This window comes from Suricata suricatta, chromosome 12 (genome assembly GCF_006229205.1).
Source record: "Suricata suricatta isolate VVHF042 chromosome 12, meerkat_22Aug2017_6uvM2_HiC, whole genome shotgun sequence".
NCBI lineage: Eukaryota > Metazoa > Chordata > Mammalia > Carnivora > Herpestidae > Suricata > Suricata suricatta.
The window spans coordinates 90,457,830-90,477,424 of NC_043711.1; the positions used below are offsets into that span (position 1 = coordinate 90,457,830).

The 19,595-nt window shown below is 41.2% G+C and overlaps 1 protein-coding gene across 4 annotated transcripts in view; it reads left to right on the forward strand.

Annotated features, from left to right (window-relative positions):
- Positions 1–1,318: 1,318 nt before the first annotated feature.
- Positions 1,319–19,595, forward strand: part of IFT52 (intraflagellar transport 52) — a 34,438-nt gene continuing 16,161 nt past the window's right edge. Inside the window, exons 1-8 of one of the 4 annotated variants that reach the window (XM_029918197.1) lie at positions 1,319–1,339; positions 3,161–3,285; positions 4,876–4,963; positions 7,893–8,022; positions 8,309–8,384; positions 9,514–9,585; positions 16,195–16,321; positions 19,367–19,453. In XM_029918197.1, the coding sequence (XP_029774057.1) occupies positions 3,167–3,285; positions 4,876–4,963; positions 7,893–8,022; positions 8,309–8,384; positions 9,514–9,585; positions 16,195–16,321; positions 19,367–19,453 (699 nt within the window). In that variant the 5' untranslated portion in view covers positions 1,319–1,339; positions 3,161–3,166. The other 3 variants (XM_029918195.1, XM_029918196.1, XM_029918198.1) reach the window with 3 other exon arrangements.

A 19,595-nucleotide genomic window follows, 5' to 3' on the forward strand; every position in this document is an offset into this window, starting at 1 on the left:
TCTGTCTCTCTCTCTCAAAAATAAATAAAACATTAAAAGAATTTTTTTGAAATGTGTACTTATTTGAGAGAGAGCATGCATGCAGAAGCAGGGGAGGGGCAGAGATAGAGGGCGAGAGAGAATCCGGGGCAGGCTCCACGCTGCCAGCACAGAGCCCCACGTGGGGCTTGAACTCACTAACCATGCATGAGATAATGACCTGAGCCGAAATCAAGAGTCAGATGCTTAACCCACTGAGCCACCTAGGCTCCCACTTCCATTTTTATTAATTTTGCACCAAAATATAGCATCTCCGTGAAAATTCTCAATCATCCTCTTCTTCACGTTCTAACTTTGCAGTGACAGGAGTTGTGTAAAGGCAACAAGAGTTGTGTGTTTCAAGCTCCTAAAATTGCTACCGCTCTGTGCTTACTGAAGATTGTAACAAATGTAAACGGGAACCAACACTGGGGGTGTCTCTGCTCTTGGTTTGGGCCGGTGAGGCGGTGGCACTGCACACACGGCACACTCAGGGCAGGCAAGGGGCGCCCCCGCTGGAGCAAAGGGTGGCCTGTTGGTGGTTACTAGCACCTGGCTTTTCATTTTGATAGAGGTGGCTCTTTGGTATAGCAGTTCCTTCTCCAGCCCTTGCCTTAATGAATATTACTTCGCTCATCTGGAGCGTCTTTCAGACCAGCTCCGGCCCCACACAGCTACCTCAGTGCAGTTTGTATTTTCAGTTTGGTAGGATCTGGCCAAGGTCTAACTCCCCGTCTGGGAGGGCCTAGAGGGCGAGTTCACCGGCATATCCTCGGCCTAGCACTGTGACCCTCAGAGATGCGGATCTACTAAAGAGGAAGAACTATCTCGAATGTCCATTCGTACTTGTCCATCTTACCCCGGGAAGTCTTCTCCCACCCAAGTCGCCGAAACCCATACCCGCACGTACAGAACCTCTCCTAAAGCATTTCTGACAGTTCGACTCCGCCCACCGCTCTCCGCCCCAGTTCGCCCCGCCGCTGTGCGCCTGCGCTGTTGGAGTTGAGGCTGGGACGTTTCCCGTCCCCTCCCCCCGCCTCCGGGCACCGCCGAAAGCCTTCACTTTTCTCCCTCAGGGTGGAGCGAAGTTTGGGCCCTAGGGCCCTACCATTTTTATCAGTCTCTAATAATACTTGATATTAAAGTACGAAACGAAATGGGTTTATCTCTGGCCTAAAGTTAATTCACGTTCTGTTTGGGTTTACCCCTCATCCAATATAATGGTACAGTCCCATATTAGCCCCGCCCCCTGTCCACCAGCCCCGTGACTCTCGAGGCGAAATGGCGTCTTCCGTTCTGTCGTCATCACGTTGCTTCGGAGGTAGGTCCACGCCACAGTGCACGCCTCCCCGGCGCGCTGCCTCGCCTACGCCGTTGCCAAGCGGCCTTGGATACCTGGCGGTAGGATGCTGGGCGGGGTCAGGTGAAGATGGTGGTCACTGGGCCTCGGGTAAGAAGGGTACTGACTGTGATGGGCTGCCTGGCCGTTATAGCGGCCTGGGGGCTGGCGGAGGCCTCGCCGGCCAGTTCTTGGGGCCTCTGCGCCAGGCGTGTGGCAAATCGAGGTCCTTTGAAGTAAAGGAAACTGGGACTGCAGGTATAGGCCCGGATCCTCAACCTCGAACTGTAAGCGAATCTCCGTTGCCTGCGGCTGCGTGGATGTTTAGTCGTCTTGCTGAGTATGAAAGAGCATTGTCTCATCCCCTTTTCCTAGGAATCCTGCTCCTGCGAATTTGTCTTACAGCAAAAATAACGGCGAAGACAGAAGGGTGTAAATTCCAGTAGGGTTTGTGAAGGCGAAATAATTGAAAAGATGTTCATGAAAGCAGTGGTTGAGTTCATTAGGGCTTAACCATGCAGTAGATCATGCAATCAGCATCCTAACCATGCAGACTTGACTTTTAGGAAACTAGGAAAGGCTGAATACGGTATTGGGAAAACAAACGTGTACACGAATGGTTGGAAAATGAAAAGATAGTTGTGCTGTAATCATGAGGGTTTTTTTTAAGCTGACAAAATGATTTTAAAGTTCAACTGGAACAAAAAATATATGCGACTAGGCAGGGAAATTCTAAAAAGTTAGTGCAATAGGATTAGCTCTCCAGCATCACTGGATATTATAACATAAAGCTATAATAATTAAAATAGTATGGAAATGAGCAGGAACTTACATGTAGATAGAAAATAATGGCATTCAGGATAAATACACATACAGGGATTTATTATGTAGTCAAGGTGGTATTTCACATCAGCATTAAGATGGTTCGGTGTCAGGCAGCTTTATTGTAATTAAAAAAGAAAAACAATAATGAAGCATATTTTGATCACCCAAATAAATTCCAAACAGACCAAATTTAACTTAACCGCATAACAGAGTACTGGAAGAAAGCGTTGTTGTATGTATTTGTTAACTTAGCACTGCAAAAAGAAAAAAAAATCTAAGTATGTCATGTTATCCAAAAGCAAAAAAGGAAAAGATAAATACAGTTGACTTTATAAAATTCAAAACTTTCTGTATGGCATCCAAAGTTCCACCAAGCCAACCAGAAAAGCTACCAGAAGCTAACTCTAAGGTTAAATTTATGGAAGTGATTAATGTCAGTTAGAAAAGTATTAAACCAGGGGCACCTGGGTGGCCCAGTCAGTTAAGCGTCCAATTCGATTTCACCTCAGTTCATGATCTCATGGTTAGTGAGTTGGAGCCCCATATGGCTTGGAGCCTGTTTGGGATCCTCGTTCCCACTTTTTCTGCCCCTCACTCGCTCATGCTCTCTTTCTCTCAAAATAAATAATCTAGAAGACTATACTCCACATGTAACAGTAGTTAGCAGTCAGAAATCAGGTGGGAAACATGGCCTAAGGGCACAAAGGTAGGGTGATGGCCGGCAGGGTCTTGAGAATAGGCTGGTGGGAAGGCCAGGGCCACAGACGGGGCAAAAGCCAGAGCTGGCCTCAGTTTTTGCCCCTTTGATTATGCATTTCACTCTCAATCTTTAAGAATTGTAGGGATTTCACAACGGGGTTGCAGCTCTATTTCCTCTCTTGGTAAATTAGAAGAAGACGACTATTTTTTCCATTTATGGTCTTTTGGAATATTGCTTATTGTTTCCTTTTTTTTCTGATCCCTTGTTTCTTCCATAAGGTAACCATGGAGAAAGAGCTTCGGAGCACCATTCTTTTCAATGCATACAAAAAAGAATTATTTACTACCAACAACGGCTATAAATCAATGCAAAAAAGACTTCGGAGTAATTGGAAGATTCAGAGGTGACTATGAATATTGTTTTCCTTTCTAAGTAATGATAATAGCTTGCTGGTAATATTGGAAAGTCTTTACTTTCTTATGTAAGAGATTGTTTAGGCAGGAGGAATTCAATTTATTTATTATTATTATTTTTTAAATTTATAGTTTATTGTCAGGTTGGTTTCCATAGAACACCCAGTGCTCTTCCTCACAAGTGCCCTCCTCTATGCCCATCACTCCCCTTCCCATTTCCCCCTCCCCCTTTAGCCCTCAATTTGTTCTCAGTATTCAAGAGTCTCTCATGGTTTGCCTCCCTCCTTTTCCCCAGTTATTTTTTCCCCTCCCCCTCTCCACGGTCCTCTGTTAAGTTTCTCCCGTTCCACTTATAATTAAAAACATATGGTATCTGTCCTTCTCTGCCTGACTTATTTCACTTGGCATAACACCCTCGAGTTCCGTCCACGTTGCTACGAATGGCCAGATTTCATTCTTTCTCACTGTCAGGTAGTATTCCATTGTGTATATAAACCACATCTTCTTGATCCGCTCATCAGTTGATGGACATTGAGCCTCTTTTCATGATTTGGTTATTGTTCAAAGTGCTGCTATGAACATTGGGGTACATGTGCCCCTATGCATCAGCACTTCTGGAGCCCGTGGGTAAATCCCTAGCAGTGCTATTGCTGGGTCATAAGGGAGTTCTATGGATAGTTTTTTGAGGAGCCTCCACACTGTTTACCAGAGCGGCCGCACCAGTTTACATTCCCACCAACAGTGTAGGAGGGTGCCCGTCTCTCCACACCTTTGCCATCATCTATAGTCTCCTGATGTGTTCATTTTAGCCACTCTGACTGGCGTGAGGTGGTATCTCAGTGTGGTTTTGATTTGTATTTCCCTGATGATGAGTGATGCTGAGCATCATTTCATGTGTCTGTTGGCCATCTGGATATGGAGGAATTCAATTTAAAGAACATTCAGAAGTAAATAATTATAGGGGCGCCTGGGTGCCTCAGTTGGTTGAGCATATGACTTGTTTTCAAGTGTCGAGTCTGAGATTCTCTCACCCTCTGCCCCTCTCCTCTGCTTGCTCTCCTAAAAAAAAAAAAAAAGTAAATAAGGTATTATAAAAACATCTCTTTTGAAAGTTGGCAATTGGAATATTAAGTTGTCCTCCATATCACCAATCAAAAGTTATTTACATATACAGCTTTTTAAGAGGCTTTCTCTGTTTTAACTTCAGTCAATACTTCAGTTTAGGGAAAGGAAAGATGGGAATTCCTCTCTGCCTTTGCTGTGTGTATAAATGGTTTTTCTTAATGGGTAAGGATGTGTAATTATACAAGCTAACGGGAGAGCTGATTGAATTAGTAGTTATACTCTTGTATGGTTTAATTTGGGCATGTTGGCCTATGGGAAGTCTTTGAACAGAGGCTGATCTGGGACAAGCCTGTAGAGGGGATTCTCACTTTAGGAGAGAGGCTGCACCCAGTACCTCTAAATCGCTTCATCCCTGGGCCTCTGTGGCCTCTGGTTCCATGCGGTCTAGAGGCAAGAGTAATTCATAAATTGGTTTAAATTATGAATCTAACACTTTAAAAAAATCACTTTTCTAGCTTGAAAGATGAAATCACATCTGAGAAGCTAATTGGGGTGAAACTATGGATTACAGCTGGGCCAAGGGAAAAATTTACTGCAGCTGAGGTAAGTAATATCCAAAAAGAAGAAATACAATGAGATGGTTAGGCGGATGAGCTCCGAAATTCCAGATATGAATCCCTCTTCACCATACACTGTCTCGCCTTAAAGTAGTCACTTTCCTCTCTTTCTTCCTCGGGAGTTGTTGTGATCATTGACTGAGATACTGCATGTAAAGTGCCAGACACATAGTTGGGGCTAATTAAGTACCAGCCATACTTGTTTGCCATATTTTTGCTGTGAAAATAAGAAAATTCCTTGTAAATTTAAACTGTTTTTAATTCTGTTTCATAGAGTAGACAAAGAAAGATAAACGTGAAACCCAGAACACAACAAGTATTGGTAAAAATGTAGGGAAATTGGAACCCATGTGCACTGTTGATGAAAAGGTTAAATGGCACAGCGATTATGGAAAACAGCATGGCAGTTCCTCAAAAAATTAAAAATAAAATCATCATATGATCTAGAAATCTCACTTCTAGATACATATCCAAAAGAATTGAAAGGAGAATCTCAAAGATTTATTCATACGTTCATGTCTAAAGCACCATTATTCACAATAGCCAACAGGTAGAAGCAACCCAGGTCTACCAACAGATGAACGGATAAACAAAATGTGGTACGTATATGCAGTAAATTATTAATTTAGCCTTAAAAAGGGCAGGCGGGTGCCTGTGTGGAGGTGGTGGCAGGGTGGGACTGGCGTGGTTCTTAGACTGGGGCAGTCCAGGGTCTAATGCTCTGACTTTGGGTTGGGACGCAGGGAGGGGGGTCTGCAGGGAAGCATTTCTATTATTCTTTTGTGTTTTGACCAGACTGAAGGCCACCTTATTGCCTGAGAAGGGCGTGGAGAGAGACAAAACTCACCGGGTTCTTTGAGAGAAGGAACAGGAATCCCTGTTAGGAACATGCGGTGGCCGGCTGCCCCCACCCAGTGAGACCCTGAGGGAAATGCGCACACAGAGGCTGTGGCCTGCAAAGGAATACTATATTCCTCGGTCGGTTGGAGTGGCCTTACACACGAATAGTCCCCCGCCCTGCCACAGCCCTTCTCCAAGTCCTGAAGACAAAGAGAAACTTGACCAGATTTTGCTGAAAACTGGGCAGTGTCAGGAAAGCCAGGGCATCTGAAAAGAGGGTCAGAGATAGGTGCCTAGACCTTCTCCCTCGAGGGAATGGGCAGTAGGTCAAACCTTACTTCAAGTTCTTAGAGATGGAAGGCAGTGGGTTCCAAAGGATAGAATCCTTTGAGAGGCATATTTAGCCTAATACAATGTTCTCACACCAGATCAGTTCCTGGCACTTTGCCTTCTCTTTAGAGGTGGAGTGAGGTAGGAAGAAAAGGCAGAAGAACTTTAAATTTCTTTTCTTTTTAATTTAAATTTTAGTTAACATGCAATGCAACATTGGCCTCAAGAGTAGAATTCAGTGATTCATCACTTACATACACCTTTATTATTCTGAATTGAATAGCCTAGATAATATAATACACCACCATTTTAAAAAGTGTCTCAGCTGTAATGTAAAGACGTTAAAGAGGGGCGCCTGGGTGCTCAGTCGGTTAAGCAGCCGACTTCTGTTCAGGTCATGATCTCGCGGTTGGTGAGTTCGAGCCCCGCGTCGGGCTCTGTGCTGACAGCTCAGAGCCTGGAGCCTGCTTCAGATTCTGTGTCTCCCTCTCTCTCTGCCCCTCCCCCGCTCGCTTGCTCGCGCTCTCTCTCACAAAAATAAATAACATTAAATAAAAAATATTTTTTAAAAAGTTAAAGGAAAATGAGTTATAAAAGAATATGTGTACTTTAGATTGTCAGCGTTCGGGCATATAAACACTAGAAGCGTATCAGTTTGTGCTTGAACATACATATACAGCTCCTCTTTATATTTGACATTTTGAAACAGGCTAAATAGGTTACGTAGGATCCCCATGAGGGGACAGTCTTGTGCAGAGTTCAGGGTCTGTGAAATTCTGTGTCATGTGAGAGCAAGCCCCCTTGGTGATGTTAATTGTTGCACTATGTTTTCTATATCTGAGAGGCTGGGACAGAGAAGGAAATCCAGGGAACGTACAAGAGCAAAATGGTTTGCTGTAGCAAAGCTGGGCCGGGGCAGTGGTTTCCACAGTGTGATGTGAATGAGGAATCACAGAGGGAAATTCTGTTTGTCATATCTTTATTATCCTTCAGAATTTTCCTCTTTGGGAAAATGTTCTATAATTATGTAAATATACATACTTTACTTTCACATTATTTGCTGGTGCGGTGCTTGAAGAAAGTTGAGAGACTGTTGGTCTAGACCACTCACCCCAGGTTTTCTCAGTTGGGTCAGCAAGGTCAGCCCTAGATTTTTCCTCCGTCTCTAGCTTTGTGAAAACAGGAGAGAACTTTCCAGGCGATAAGCAGATACCATGCATTTCTCAGTAGGGCTTGATCAGTCAGTGACTGGACCAGAATTGCTCCCTGGGGGTGGTGTGCAATGCTTTCATCCTGGGTCCTTGCCTGCAGGGGAAGGTATGGTCTGGAGCAATAGTTTCCAACCTAGGCTGATCTTTTCCTCCCCACTCTCCCTGGCCCCGGGGGACATTTGGCCATGTCTGGGGACATTTTTGGCTGTTGTCATGAGAGGGTAGGTGCAATTGACAACCAGTAGGTTGAGACCAGGGATGCTTCTCAGTGACCTGTGACCTTCCTTTAGCTAATAGTTTCCACTCTGAGTTTGCTTTCCAGATAGTCAGTGTGGAAAATGTCAGTTCAGTTTGAGTATTTTGGAACTTTGTACTTAAAAAAAAAGCTTGAAATCCTACGTAAGCAGTAAATTTTATATTATCTTAATATATGTTTATATTTAAGTGCCTCATAGATTTATTTATTTTTCTTCATAGTACTTTGGACAGAAGTCTTTGGGGGTATATTCATAGATTTTTTTTTCTTTTATGTAGTTTGAAGTCCTGAAGAAATACCTTGATGGTGGTGGTGACATCCTTGTGATGCTAGGAGAGGGTGGGGAGTCCAGATTTGACACCAACATTAACTTTCTCTTGGAAGAATATGGAATCATGGTCAATAACGGTAAGTGTTATTATTTTAGTAGAGGCAGCCGTTTCCTGTTTATTGTTTGTATGGTAGTCTGCTGGACCTAATAGTACAGTGGAAAGAGCCCTGGGCTAAGGGCCCATGGTCCAGCATTCAGATCTTAGTGGTCATCTGAGCCTTCTGGGGCTAGGTGTTTTCCATTTATAAAATGGGAAGAATTGGAACAGAGTTCCAGAGTTTCTTACAGGTCAAGTTTGTATTCATCTATAAGATCAAACCTACTTCTAATTAAAATGCAACTTCCTCTCTTTTCCCCTTAAAGATGCTGTGGTTAGAAATGTATATTATAAGTATTTCCATCCTAAAGAAGCTCTAGTTTCCAATGGAGTCTTGAATAGGTAAGCATGTTGAAAGCAGAAATGTTTTTACAAATGATTCCTATCTTTTCTCCTCTTCTCATACATTCTTTTCACTGGCTCTTCTTTCTTTTCTTTCTTTCTTTCGTTCGTTCGTTCTTTCTTGCCTTTTTGTTTTATTTTACTGTATATAATTTATTACTTCTCATTCCTCAAATTATATTCCTCCCATCTTTTGAAACCTTATTTCGCATTCACTTTTTTGTCAGTTAGAATGCATTCAGCTATAAGTGCAGAAAACCCTATTCAAATGGGATTAAAAAATAAAGAGACTTTATTGATTCATGTAATTGAAAAGCCCAGAAACAGGGCAGTCTTTGGGTGTGGATTGAAAATTAATGATGTTGTCAGGTCTCTGGTTCCATTGCTCTGTACTTCTCCTGGCCCTGCTCTCCTGTGTGTGGGGGCTGAATGGTGTTAGCAGTTTCCAAATTTATATCCACATGCCACGTCATCTGTGGCAAGAGAGCCTGCCTTGGTCACAGCGTTCCCAGCAAGAATAGTCCCACAGTTGGCTCTGTTGGAGCTGGCCTAGGCAACATGCCCGTCCTCGACTGGTCACTGTCACAGAGGACAGAATGCCCCGGTGGTGTAGCGAGGTCATTTCTCTCCCCCTGGAGCCTGAGATGAAGTTAACTTTTTTCTGATCTACTGGATCTTAAAGGATAAAGTAAGGGCTTTGGAGAAGTGGGAAATGAATGCATGAGAGGAGCAACATCAGGTGCCCTCTGTGAGCTTTTCCCTGTATTTGGAATTTTTCATTCCACACTTGAATTCTCTATATGCCAGCGCTCTGCTGGGTCTGATGATACGGAGTCCATAATATAGGACTAAAAAGTGGGTCTAGTCTAGAATGTGGTCTAGTATATTGATCCTTCCCTCAGGACTCAAGAAAGAAGAACTTATCCTCATATTTTAATGTTAACTTTTGCAAGCTACACAAAGCGGCGCGGGTGTAGAGATGTACCTTTATTTAAGTTTTAAGAATTATATTTTGAACAAGTCTGCAAAACCCTTGCAGTTCGTTCATACTTACTATTAATGAATGGAGTGTGGAATTTCATAACTTTTTTTTTGTTTGTTTACAAGATGTAAATTTTTTTTCTTCAAGGGAAATTAGCCGAGCTGCGGGGAAGGCCGTGCCTGGAATCATCGATGAGGAGAGCAGTGGAAACAACGCCCAGTGAGTGTGTTTTCTGAGGCTGCCACAAGAGAGTGTGTTTGTCATTTTATTTTGTTATTATTACTTTAAAATTTTTAATGTTTATTTATTATTGAAAGACAGCAAGCATGAGCCTGGTAGGGAGAGAGAGAGGGGAGCCCCAGACTCCGAAGCAGGCTCCAGGCTCTGAGCCGTCAGCACAGAGCCCGGTGCGGGGCCCAAACTCACAAACCACAAGATCATGACCTGAAGCAAACTCAGATGCTTAGCTGACTGAGCCACCCAGGTGCCCCAAGTATTTGTCATTTTAAAGAGCTTTCTTTTTCAAAATGAGGAGTTTTCATTTCTGATTACAAAAGTCATTCACTGGCCCAAAAAACCAATTTGAACATTTCAAAGAAGAAAATAGTCCTGCGCTGTAAATGTATGCTCCTTTCCCTGAAGATAATTATTCTTAATACTACTGTATTTAGATTTCTAAATTTTTTTCGTATATAAAAATATAAATAGGTACCATATCCTTTAAATGGCTAGATTAAGTTGGAATTATCCTAATTTATCTAACCAGTCTCCTATTATTGAACATTTAGGTCATTTATGAAATTTTGGTGTATGTATGTATTTACTTTAAAGTTTTTATTTAATTTCTACCCCCATCATGGGGCTTGAACTCATGACCCTAAAATCAAGAGTTGCATGCCTTTTCTACTGAGCCAGCCAGGAGTTCTGGTGATATTTTGCTTTAATAGTTAAACCAAATGCTTATTGTGCACTTACTATGTGACAGGAACTTTTACCTCATTCCAATCATCGCAACACACTAAGGTTATAGATGAGATACCAGGGAGGTTAATTGCTCAAGCTCATTTGACTAATAAGTGTCAGAACTTAGTTTTAAACCTAGGCATTCTGCTCCATGGTCCGTACTCTTAACTTCTGCTCCATATTGTTATTACAAGTAAAATTTTATGCTTGTTACTCTAAGTGAAGCACTGTATGTACAATTTTTGTGCACTTATACTAGTATTTTAGTAAGGTTGGATTCTTAGCATTAGAATCCCTGGGTCAGGGGTTTTCCAACTGATGCATTGCCAAATGTGACACATCGCTAAGTGCCCACCAGGTGGTTTACGGCACTTACTGTCCGTATGAACTTGCTCCCTTTTCCTCTCCTGCCAGCTTGGAGTATTCTAGTGAAAGTGATCATCTCTTTCTTTTAATTTGCATTTCTTTGATTATTACTGAGTAGGACGACCTTTAAAATCGATGGGCTAATTGTATTTCTTCTGCAAATTTCCTTTTCACTACTTTTTGCCCATTTTTATTTTGATGGTTTGTCTTTTCTTATTCATTTATAAGACCTCCCTGTGTTGCAGATATTTTTTCCAGCTTACCTTTCTACTTTGAGTTATTTCACCCTATAGAAGTTGAACATTTTCTGTACCTAAAGCATATTATAAAACTCTTGTAATTAAAATAATGTGGTACTAACACAGAAATGGTAAAAAATAAATAAATTAGAACCAGACTCAATATATATGAAAGGTGGGAATTATTAGTTTATAGTAAAAGTGACATTACAAACTGTGGAATAATGGATAGCATAATTGTGGGTAACCACTTGGAAAAAATTTCCATTTTCACAACACACTCCTAATGTATATTTCAGCAGGATTAAAATTTTAAGTGTTAAAAAATAAAACCATAACCATAAAAGTAATAGAAAAAAGTATGGGTATTTTATAATCTTAGCGTAGGGAAGATCTTTCTTAGGATAAAACCAAGGTAAAGTTGTAAAGGGGAAAAATGTATGGCAACATATATTATAGAGTTAACATTTTTGATATTCAAGAATCATAATCTAGTTTTTTTTTAATTTACGTCCAGGTTAGTTTATATTGTGCAATAGTTTCAGGAGTGGAATCCAGTGGTTTGTCATCTACAGACAACACCCAGTGCTCATCCCAAGTGTCCTCCTTAATACTCTCTGCACATTTCGCCCATCCCCCCACCCACAGCCCCTCCAGCAACCGTGTTTGTTCTCTGTATTTAAGAGTCTCTTAAAAAAAAAAAAGAGTCTCTTATGTTTTGTTCCTCTTCCTGTTTTTATGTTATTTTTGCTTTTCCTTTCCTTTATGTTCATCTGTTTTGTATCTTAAATTCTGCATATGAGTGAAGTCATATATTTCTCTTTCTCTGACTAATTTCACTTAGCATAATACGCTCTAGTTCCATCCATGTTGCAAATGGCAAGATTTCATTCTTTTTGATTTCTGAGTAATATTCCATTGTATATACATGCCACATTTTTTTTTAACATTTATTTCTTTTTTGAGAGACAGAGGGAGAGAGAGAGAGACAGAATTTGAAGCAGGCTCCAGGCTCTGAGCTGTCAGCACAGAGCCCTATGCAGTGCTTTAACTCACGAACTGTGAGATCATGACCTGAGCCAAAGTCAGACACTCAATTGACAGAGCCACCCAGGCGCCCCTGTACCACATCTTCTTTATGCATTTATCAGCTGACAGACATTTGGGCTCTTTCCATACTTTGGCTATTGTTGATAGCACTGCTATAAACATTGGGGTGCATTGCCCCTACAAAATAGCACCCCTGTATGTTTTGGATAAATACCTACTAGTGCAATTGCTGGGTCGTAGACTAGTTCTGTTTTTAATTTTTTGAGGAACCTCCATACTGTTCTCCAGAGTGGCTGCATCAGTTTGCATTCCCACCAGCGGTGCAAATGGGTTCCTCTCTCTCCACATCCTCGCCAGCATCTGTTGTTGCCAGAGTTGTTAATGTCAGCCATTCTGACAGGTGTGAGGTGGTATCTCATTGTGGTTTTGGTTTGTATTTCTCTGATAAGTGATTTTGAGCATCTTTTCATGTGTCTGTTAGTCATCTATCTGGATGTCTTCTTTGGAAAGGTGTCTTCATGTCTTTTGCCCATTTCTTCACTGGATTATTTGTTTTTTGGGTGTTGAGTTTATAGATTTTGGATACTAACTCTTTATCTGTTATGTCATTTGTAAAATATCTTCTCCCATTCTGTTGGCTGCCTTTTAGTTTTGCTGATTGTTTCCTTCACTGTGCAGAAGCTTTTTATCTTGAAGAGGTCCCAATAGTTCATTTTTGCTTTTGTTTCCTTGTCTCTGGAGACATGTCATGTGAGAAGTTGTTGTGGCCAAGGTCAAAGAGGCTGTTGCCTGCTTACTCCTCCAAGATTTTGATGGCTTCCTGTCTTATATTTAGGTCTTTCATCCATTTTGAGTTTATTTTTATGTATGGTGTAAGAAATAGTCCAGGTTCATTCTTCTGCTGCATGTCACTGTCCAGTTTTCCAAGCACCATTTGCTGAAGAGACTGTCTTTATTCCATTGGATATTCTTTCCTTCTTTGTCAAAGATTAGTTGGCCACATGTTTGTGGGTCTATTACTGGGTTCTCTGTTCTTTTTTTTTTTTAATGTTTTATTTATATTCCATACAGAGAGAGACAGAGCATGAGAGGGGAAGGGGCAGAGAGAGAGGGAGACACAGAACCGGAAGCAGGCTCCAGGCTGTGAGCTAGCTGTCAGCACAGAGCCCGATGCGGGGCTCGAACCCACGAATGTGAGATCATGACCTGAGCGGAAGTCGGAGGCTTAACTGACTGAGCCACCCAGGCACCCCTGGGTTCTCTGTTTGTTCCATTGATCTGAGTGTCTGTTTTTGTGTTGGTACCATACTGTCTGGATGATTACAGCTTTGTAATACAGCTCATTGAAGTCCAGGATTATGATGACTCCACTTTGGTTTTCTTTTTCAGGATTGCTTTGGTTATTTGGGGTCTTTTCTGGTTCCATACAAATTTTAGGATTGTTTGTTCTAGCTCTGTGAAGAATGCTGGTATTATTTTGATAGGGATTGCATTGAATATGTTGATTGTTTTGGGTAGTATCAACCAATTCTTTCTTTCTCTTTCTTTGAAATTTTTAATGTTTATTTATCTTTGAGAGACAGAGCATGAGCAGGGGAGGAACAGAGAGAGAGGGAGACATAGAATCTGAAGCAGGTTCCAGGCTCCAAGCTGTCAGCACAGAGCCCAATGCGGGACTTGAACTCAAACCATGAAATCATGACCTGAGCTGAAGTCAGATGCTTAGCCGACTGAGCCACCCCAACCAGTTCTTTTTTTATTGTTTTTAATTTTAATTCCAATAAACTTAACATACAATGTTATATTAGTTTTAGGTGTACAATATAGTGACTCAGCAATTCTATACATTCCTCAGTGCCCATCATGAGAAGTGTCCTCTTTATTATTTATTTATTTTAAGAGTTTATTTTTGAGAGAGAGTGTGAGTGGGAGAAGGGGCAGAGCAAAAGAGAGAGACAGAATCCCAAGCAGGCTCTGTGCTATCAGCGCAGAGCCCAATGTGGGACTCGATCTTACGAACCATGAGATCATGACCTGAACTAAAATGAAGAGTCAAACACTTAAGTGACTGAGCCTTCTAGGCACCCTGAACATAATCTAATCCTTAGGCTTTGTGTCAGCTTATCTGGTTGGTGTAGGTAAAAGCAGTTGGTCTTGGAGGTAGAAGTTTTTATTTTCATGTCTTATTTGCCAGGTGACCCAGGCAAGTTATTCTTAACTTCTGTTTCCATGTCTGTGTAATGGAGACAACATGACTTTTACAAAGCTGTTTGGAAAATCCAGTGAGGCCGTACTTCTAGAAGTGCTTTGTAAGGTGCATGGCCTAGTACCGTAATACCTGCTGTTACATTATTACGGCCTCAGTAATTGTGAAGGGCAGAGGGCTGGTTGGTCGTTTCCTGGGTCGTCCTGGAGGCAGCAGTTTCTGGGTGGGCTTTGAGTGATGGAGAACTGGTTGTGCTTTATGTTTTGAAATAGCTTGACCTATTGGAGTCTCAGGTTCTCATCTGCCCATTTTCTATCATGTCCCTTTTCCCTTCTCTCACTCAACTGACTCAAAGCCACACTGACTTTGTTTCAATTCCTTAAAAACACTAAGCTCATTCCCACCGTAGGACCTCTACATATAAGGCCCTAAGGCCTTACATCAATAGTTGGGAATATATTTTCCCAGCTATTCACTCAGCTAATCTTATTCATATGTGGTTTGGAAAAGTACTGTTTTTGTTTTTTGCGTGGGTGTATAGCCTTATGCTCAAAGTCTTAATCAAAATGTCAGTTTGATTGATTTCTTAGTAATAATAAAAGAAATAGATGAGTGTAAGTAATAGCTGACAGTTTTCCTCGTATGACTCAGTGTCCGTTCTCCCTTCCTCCTTGAGAATCATCTGCTTAGAGTGCGTTTGGGGTAAGTGTGGGGCAAGGACGTGCACCAACATCCATGTAACTGTTTCTCCCACATCCCTTTTCGTCCTCCATGGCAACTGCTCATTTATTTCTGCTTGTGGCCTAGGACTCATGGCCTATGGCCCCCTTCTCTGGGCTACTGCTTGGGTAGGGACGAAAAGGAGAGAATGGAGAATATGGGGTAGGTGCCACTCACCCACGATATGACACAGAATTCAGAGGGGTAGGTGAGATTTGACTGAAGGGAGGGAGAAACTTAACACTAGAAGGAAGTTATTTTGAAGTTAAGCTGAAAAGAATTTTCTCATGGTCTAAGAGAAAGGAGAATTGACATTATCTTTACAGGGAGCTCTTCATGGGTGCTTCTCCTCCCCCAGTTTCTAACTTTATGCTTTGCTATAAGGTTCCTGTTGCTCTCCATTCTGAGAGCACTTCAAATAACTACCTTTGCAGAGCTCCGTATTGCTTTCAGTAAAACCTGAGCCTCTCCTGCAGGGGTCGGCCATACCCCAGGGTCTGGATTCCACCCTTATTCCCTCCACCCTCCTGTGCCCTTTCCAGGGGTACGTTGCCCCACGTCAGGCTGATTGACTCTAGGTACTCTTAAGTGTTGGTTAGGACACAGTAGGGGAAGGACTCCAAGGCAGGTCTGTGTCGCAGGTCTGTATTCACAGAAGTACTTGCTGGTAACACAGCCTTCTAATGACAGCCATTCATTCCTGGAAATAACCCCAGTCAGGCCTCTAAGAGAGAGGAAAGTGTTCACCTGGAAGATATTGTCATATAGACCGGGCTCATTTATACAACTCAAGTTCAGCTCTTGGGGGAGGCCCCTCGTCTTCCTCCTCCATAGGGGCTTCTTCAGTTCTTCCAGTTACGGTCACTTACACATACACTTATAATTTGTTAATTTACATTGGCAGGCTTTTTTTTTATAGTTTATTTATTTTTGAGACAGAGACATTGGATGAGTGAGGGGAGGGGCAGAGAGAGAGAGGGAGACACAGAATCTGAAGCAGGCTCCAGGCTTGAGCTGTCAGCACAGAACCCGACGCAGGGCTCGAACCCACGAACCGAAGTTGGACGTTCAACTGACTGAGCCACCCAGGTGCCCCTATAGTGACAGATTTTTAAATGCTTTCTTAAACTAGTAGCTAGAGTTATACCAGTTTTTGAGTTAACAAACCAAAACTGAGAGAAAATTTGGTGTGTTCTTAAAAAAATTTTGTGTTTGATCTTGAATTGTTCAAGAAGCACTGAGATTATCCTCAAATTTTTTATTCTTTTTTTTAATTTCTTGCAGGGCTCTCACCTTTGTCTATCCTTTTGGTGCCACATTGAGTGTCATGAAACCAGCAGTGGCTGTTCTGTCCACAGGCTCTGTCTGTTTCCCGCTGAACAGACCCATTCTGGCTTTCTATCACTCGAAGGTACAGCCTTTCTTAGATTTGAGTGAATATGTTATTTTTACTATTGAAATAATAAAAAAAAACTGTTTCCAGAGGGTTTCCAAAGGGGTTTTATCTGTTTGTTTCTATTACTGAGATAATAGAAACTATCTTTCCAGAGGGGTTTCATGTACTTTCTCATTGGTCTTTACCACAGCCCTATGAGGTAGTATTTCAATTAACTATACTTTACTTATGGGGAAATAGCAGATCGTCCAGTAATCGATGGAGTCAAGACCTAAACCTGGCTCTTATCATTCTAAATCCACAGCTATTCCACGATAGCAAGGGGCCATCTATAGCATAACTGTCTGCGACCACAGCCTGTCCCTCTGTGTGTAAGAGGACCCCTTAGGGAAAGGTTACACACTATACCAAAACGCACAGAATTGTGCTGCCTTTATTTTAGTTTTCCTGGGGCAACGTATCAGAAGACGAATCGCTCACTTCTCACCCTGGAGACCCCACAAAAATGTGAGAGCAAGCAGTCCCAGAGGACACAGCCCCTCTCATTGTGACCCCACTTATCCACTGCCTTTAAAATTGTTTTTTAATGTTTATTTTTGAGAGAGAGAGAGAGAGACTGAGCGTGAGCAGGGGAGGGGCAGAGAGAGGGAGACACAGAATCAGAAGCAGGCTCCAGGCTCTGAGCTGTCAGCACAAAGCCCAACGTGGGGCTCAAACCCACAAGCCATGAGATCATGACCTGAGCCGAAGTCGGACGCTCAACCGACTGCACCGCCCAAGTGCCCCACCACTGTCTTTTAATTCATGTTTTGCTGAATTCACTTTTATTTGTCTACCAAGACTTAGAATTCACCAGCTGACTGCCCAGTTTTTCTCTAGTTCCTCATATCTTATTTTTCTTTGTGGGATTTAGGTATTATTTTTCCCTCCCATATTTAAAAGCTCTGACATAATTTTATTAGAAAGTAAATATGCTGTGTTTGAAAGATGATATTTAGACAAAATTCAAAATAGTTATTATGGTTGTTAGTCTCAAACAACTGGAAATATTTCTTTAAAATTAGAATTAAATGATTCAAGATGTGGAAATAATTTGATTTACATAAACTGTCAGTTAACAGGCACAAAAGTAATGGACACTATGTTGAGGGGCCTTTGTAGTTTAATACTAGAATTATAATTATTTTTTATTTTTTAGCTGTGTACAGAGATTTTACCTGGCTTAATTGGTAGATTTTTATGAAGCGTCTATTAGGTGCAGAGTTCTATGCCAATTGTGGTGATTCTTCTGGAACTCAGATTATCATCTGCCCATTGCCTGTTTAAAGCCTGTTTTCCTAATGGGTGTTTGTTTAGTCTTGCCTTATAAACACAATCTTTCTGAGAGGATTTTGCCGTCACTTGTAAGTTTGTGAGATAAACCAGGGGTTGGGTGGGGGGAGTTTTGCCTCAGTTGCCCGGGGCCGTTGCATTCTTGAGCTGTCGTGATCCTTTCTAGGTCTTTGGTTTACTAGGATAGACTCAATGATACCAAAGAACAAATCAGTCCTTGGGTAGATATACGCTTATTTATTTAATTGGAACAAATTATAGACAAAAGCTGGAAAAGGAAGCTGAAGACAACCATAGGATCGCATCGAGCAGAATAAAAGGATTAAAGGAAGATCTATTGTCTTTTTGAAATAAAGGAGGTAGGGAAAAAATGATATTAAAGAAAAAATCTAGGCCTACCTGTGGGTAGTAGTGAGAAGAAGTCCTTTCCTCTTCCTGTATTTATTATGTATGTCAGTTCGAATTGCAGCACAGTTCACTCAGTGCCCCCCGTTCTTTCTGTGGAAATCCACCAAATTCATTTCCTGTTCTCTCTAACTGATGTGTTTTCAATGGTTGTATTATGGTAAGAGTGTTATTTTTCCTATGAAGCATTTACTTTTAATGTGGTACAACTCAGTTTGTTTTGCACATTTTGTTTTATTTATAGAATTTGTGTATTTGTATCTCTTGAGAGTCATTCTTTCGTAGTACCTTACAGCTGTGCCTGTTCCCTGATGCGGCTAGAAAACCTGGATTCATTTTGTAGTTTGAACGTTGCACTGTTTTTCCCATTACAAAAGTCATTTATGTTCGTTGTAGAGGAAATGAAAAATACAGAAAGAAGAAAATGAAAGACATGAAAGAAAAGAAAAAAGAACGCCTCTCACTACAAAACTGACATTTTATTTTTTTTCTCACTTTTGCTTTGGTTTGTTGATTTGCTTCATGGGCTGTAGACTAGAGTGCACAGTTTCTGGTCTACTTTTTTTTTTCCACCTAATGTTATGATAGAAGCCTTCTTTCATGTCACTGAAAACCCTGTGTCATGTATAACTTCACCACTGGAGGAATTCCATTATTCTTAACAACTTTTTCTGTGGCTGAACATTTGGATTCATTTCTCACTTTTTGTGATTATGACTGTAAAATTGTCCATGGAGTCTTATCTGCTTTGTTGCATATGTTGACAAGTTTCAACAGTAATGTGTGAAAGAACTTATTTCACTGAGACTTGACCAACACTGCTGATAGTCTTGTTTTTCATATTTATTAATGTGATAGGCAAAAATACTTTGTTTTGATTTTTTTTAATTACTAATTAAGGCATTTTCTTATTAACCAATTTTTTCTTTTATGAATATTTCATCCTTGTGGATTAGTTTTCTGTTTGGATCTTAAACACTGTCTTTTGGTATTCCTAAAATATCTTTAAATCATTACAGATTGCTTTTGGAATTTTTTTTCCTTTAAAATAGTGATCTTCATGTAAAAGTTAGCCAGGAAAATACTGTAGAATCAGTTCACATTGCTTTTTTTGTTAAAGTCAAATAGAAGGATATGGAATGAGAAGCAGGTGGGAATGTAGTTGCGTTCATAGTTGATATTTCTGGACCACTAAAATCCTGATGTGAATTGGCACCTAGTATATAAGACAGTTGCTCACATGATTCTGATGATGAGTTTTTGGAGACCAGGATGCCTGTGGTGCATTGTACGACCTATCTGACACTACTTTGTCATCGACAGAACCAAGGTGGGAAGCTGGCAGTGCTTGGCTCCTGTCACATGTTCAGTGACCAATATTTGGATAAAGAAGAAAACAGCAAAATCATGGTAAGCTTTCCTCTCTCTCATCACTTTAACGTGTAATGCGTATGATTTTCATGTCATTTAAAAAGAATACTGCTAAGTTCATCTATTCATTTAAAACCAAATCTTTAGGGGTACCTGGCTGGTTCAGTCGGAACACCATGGA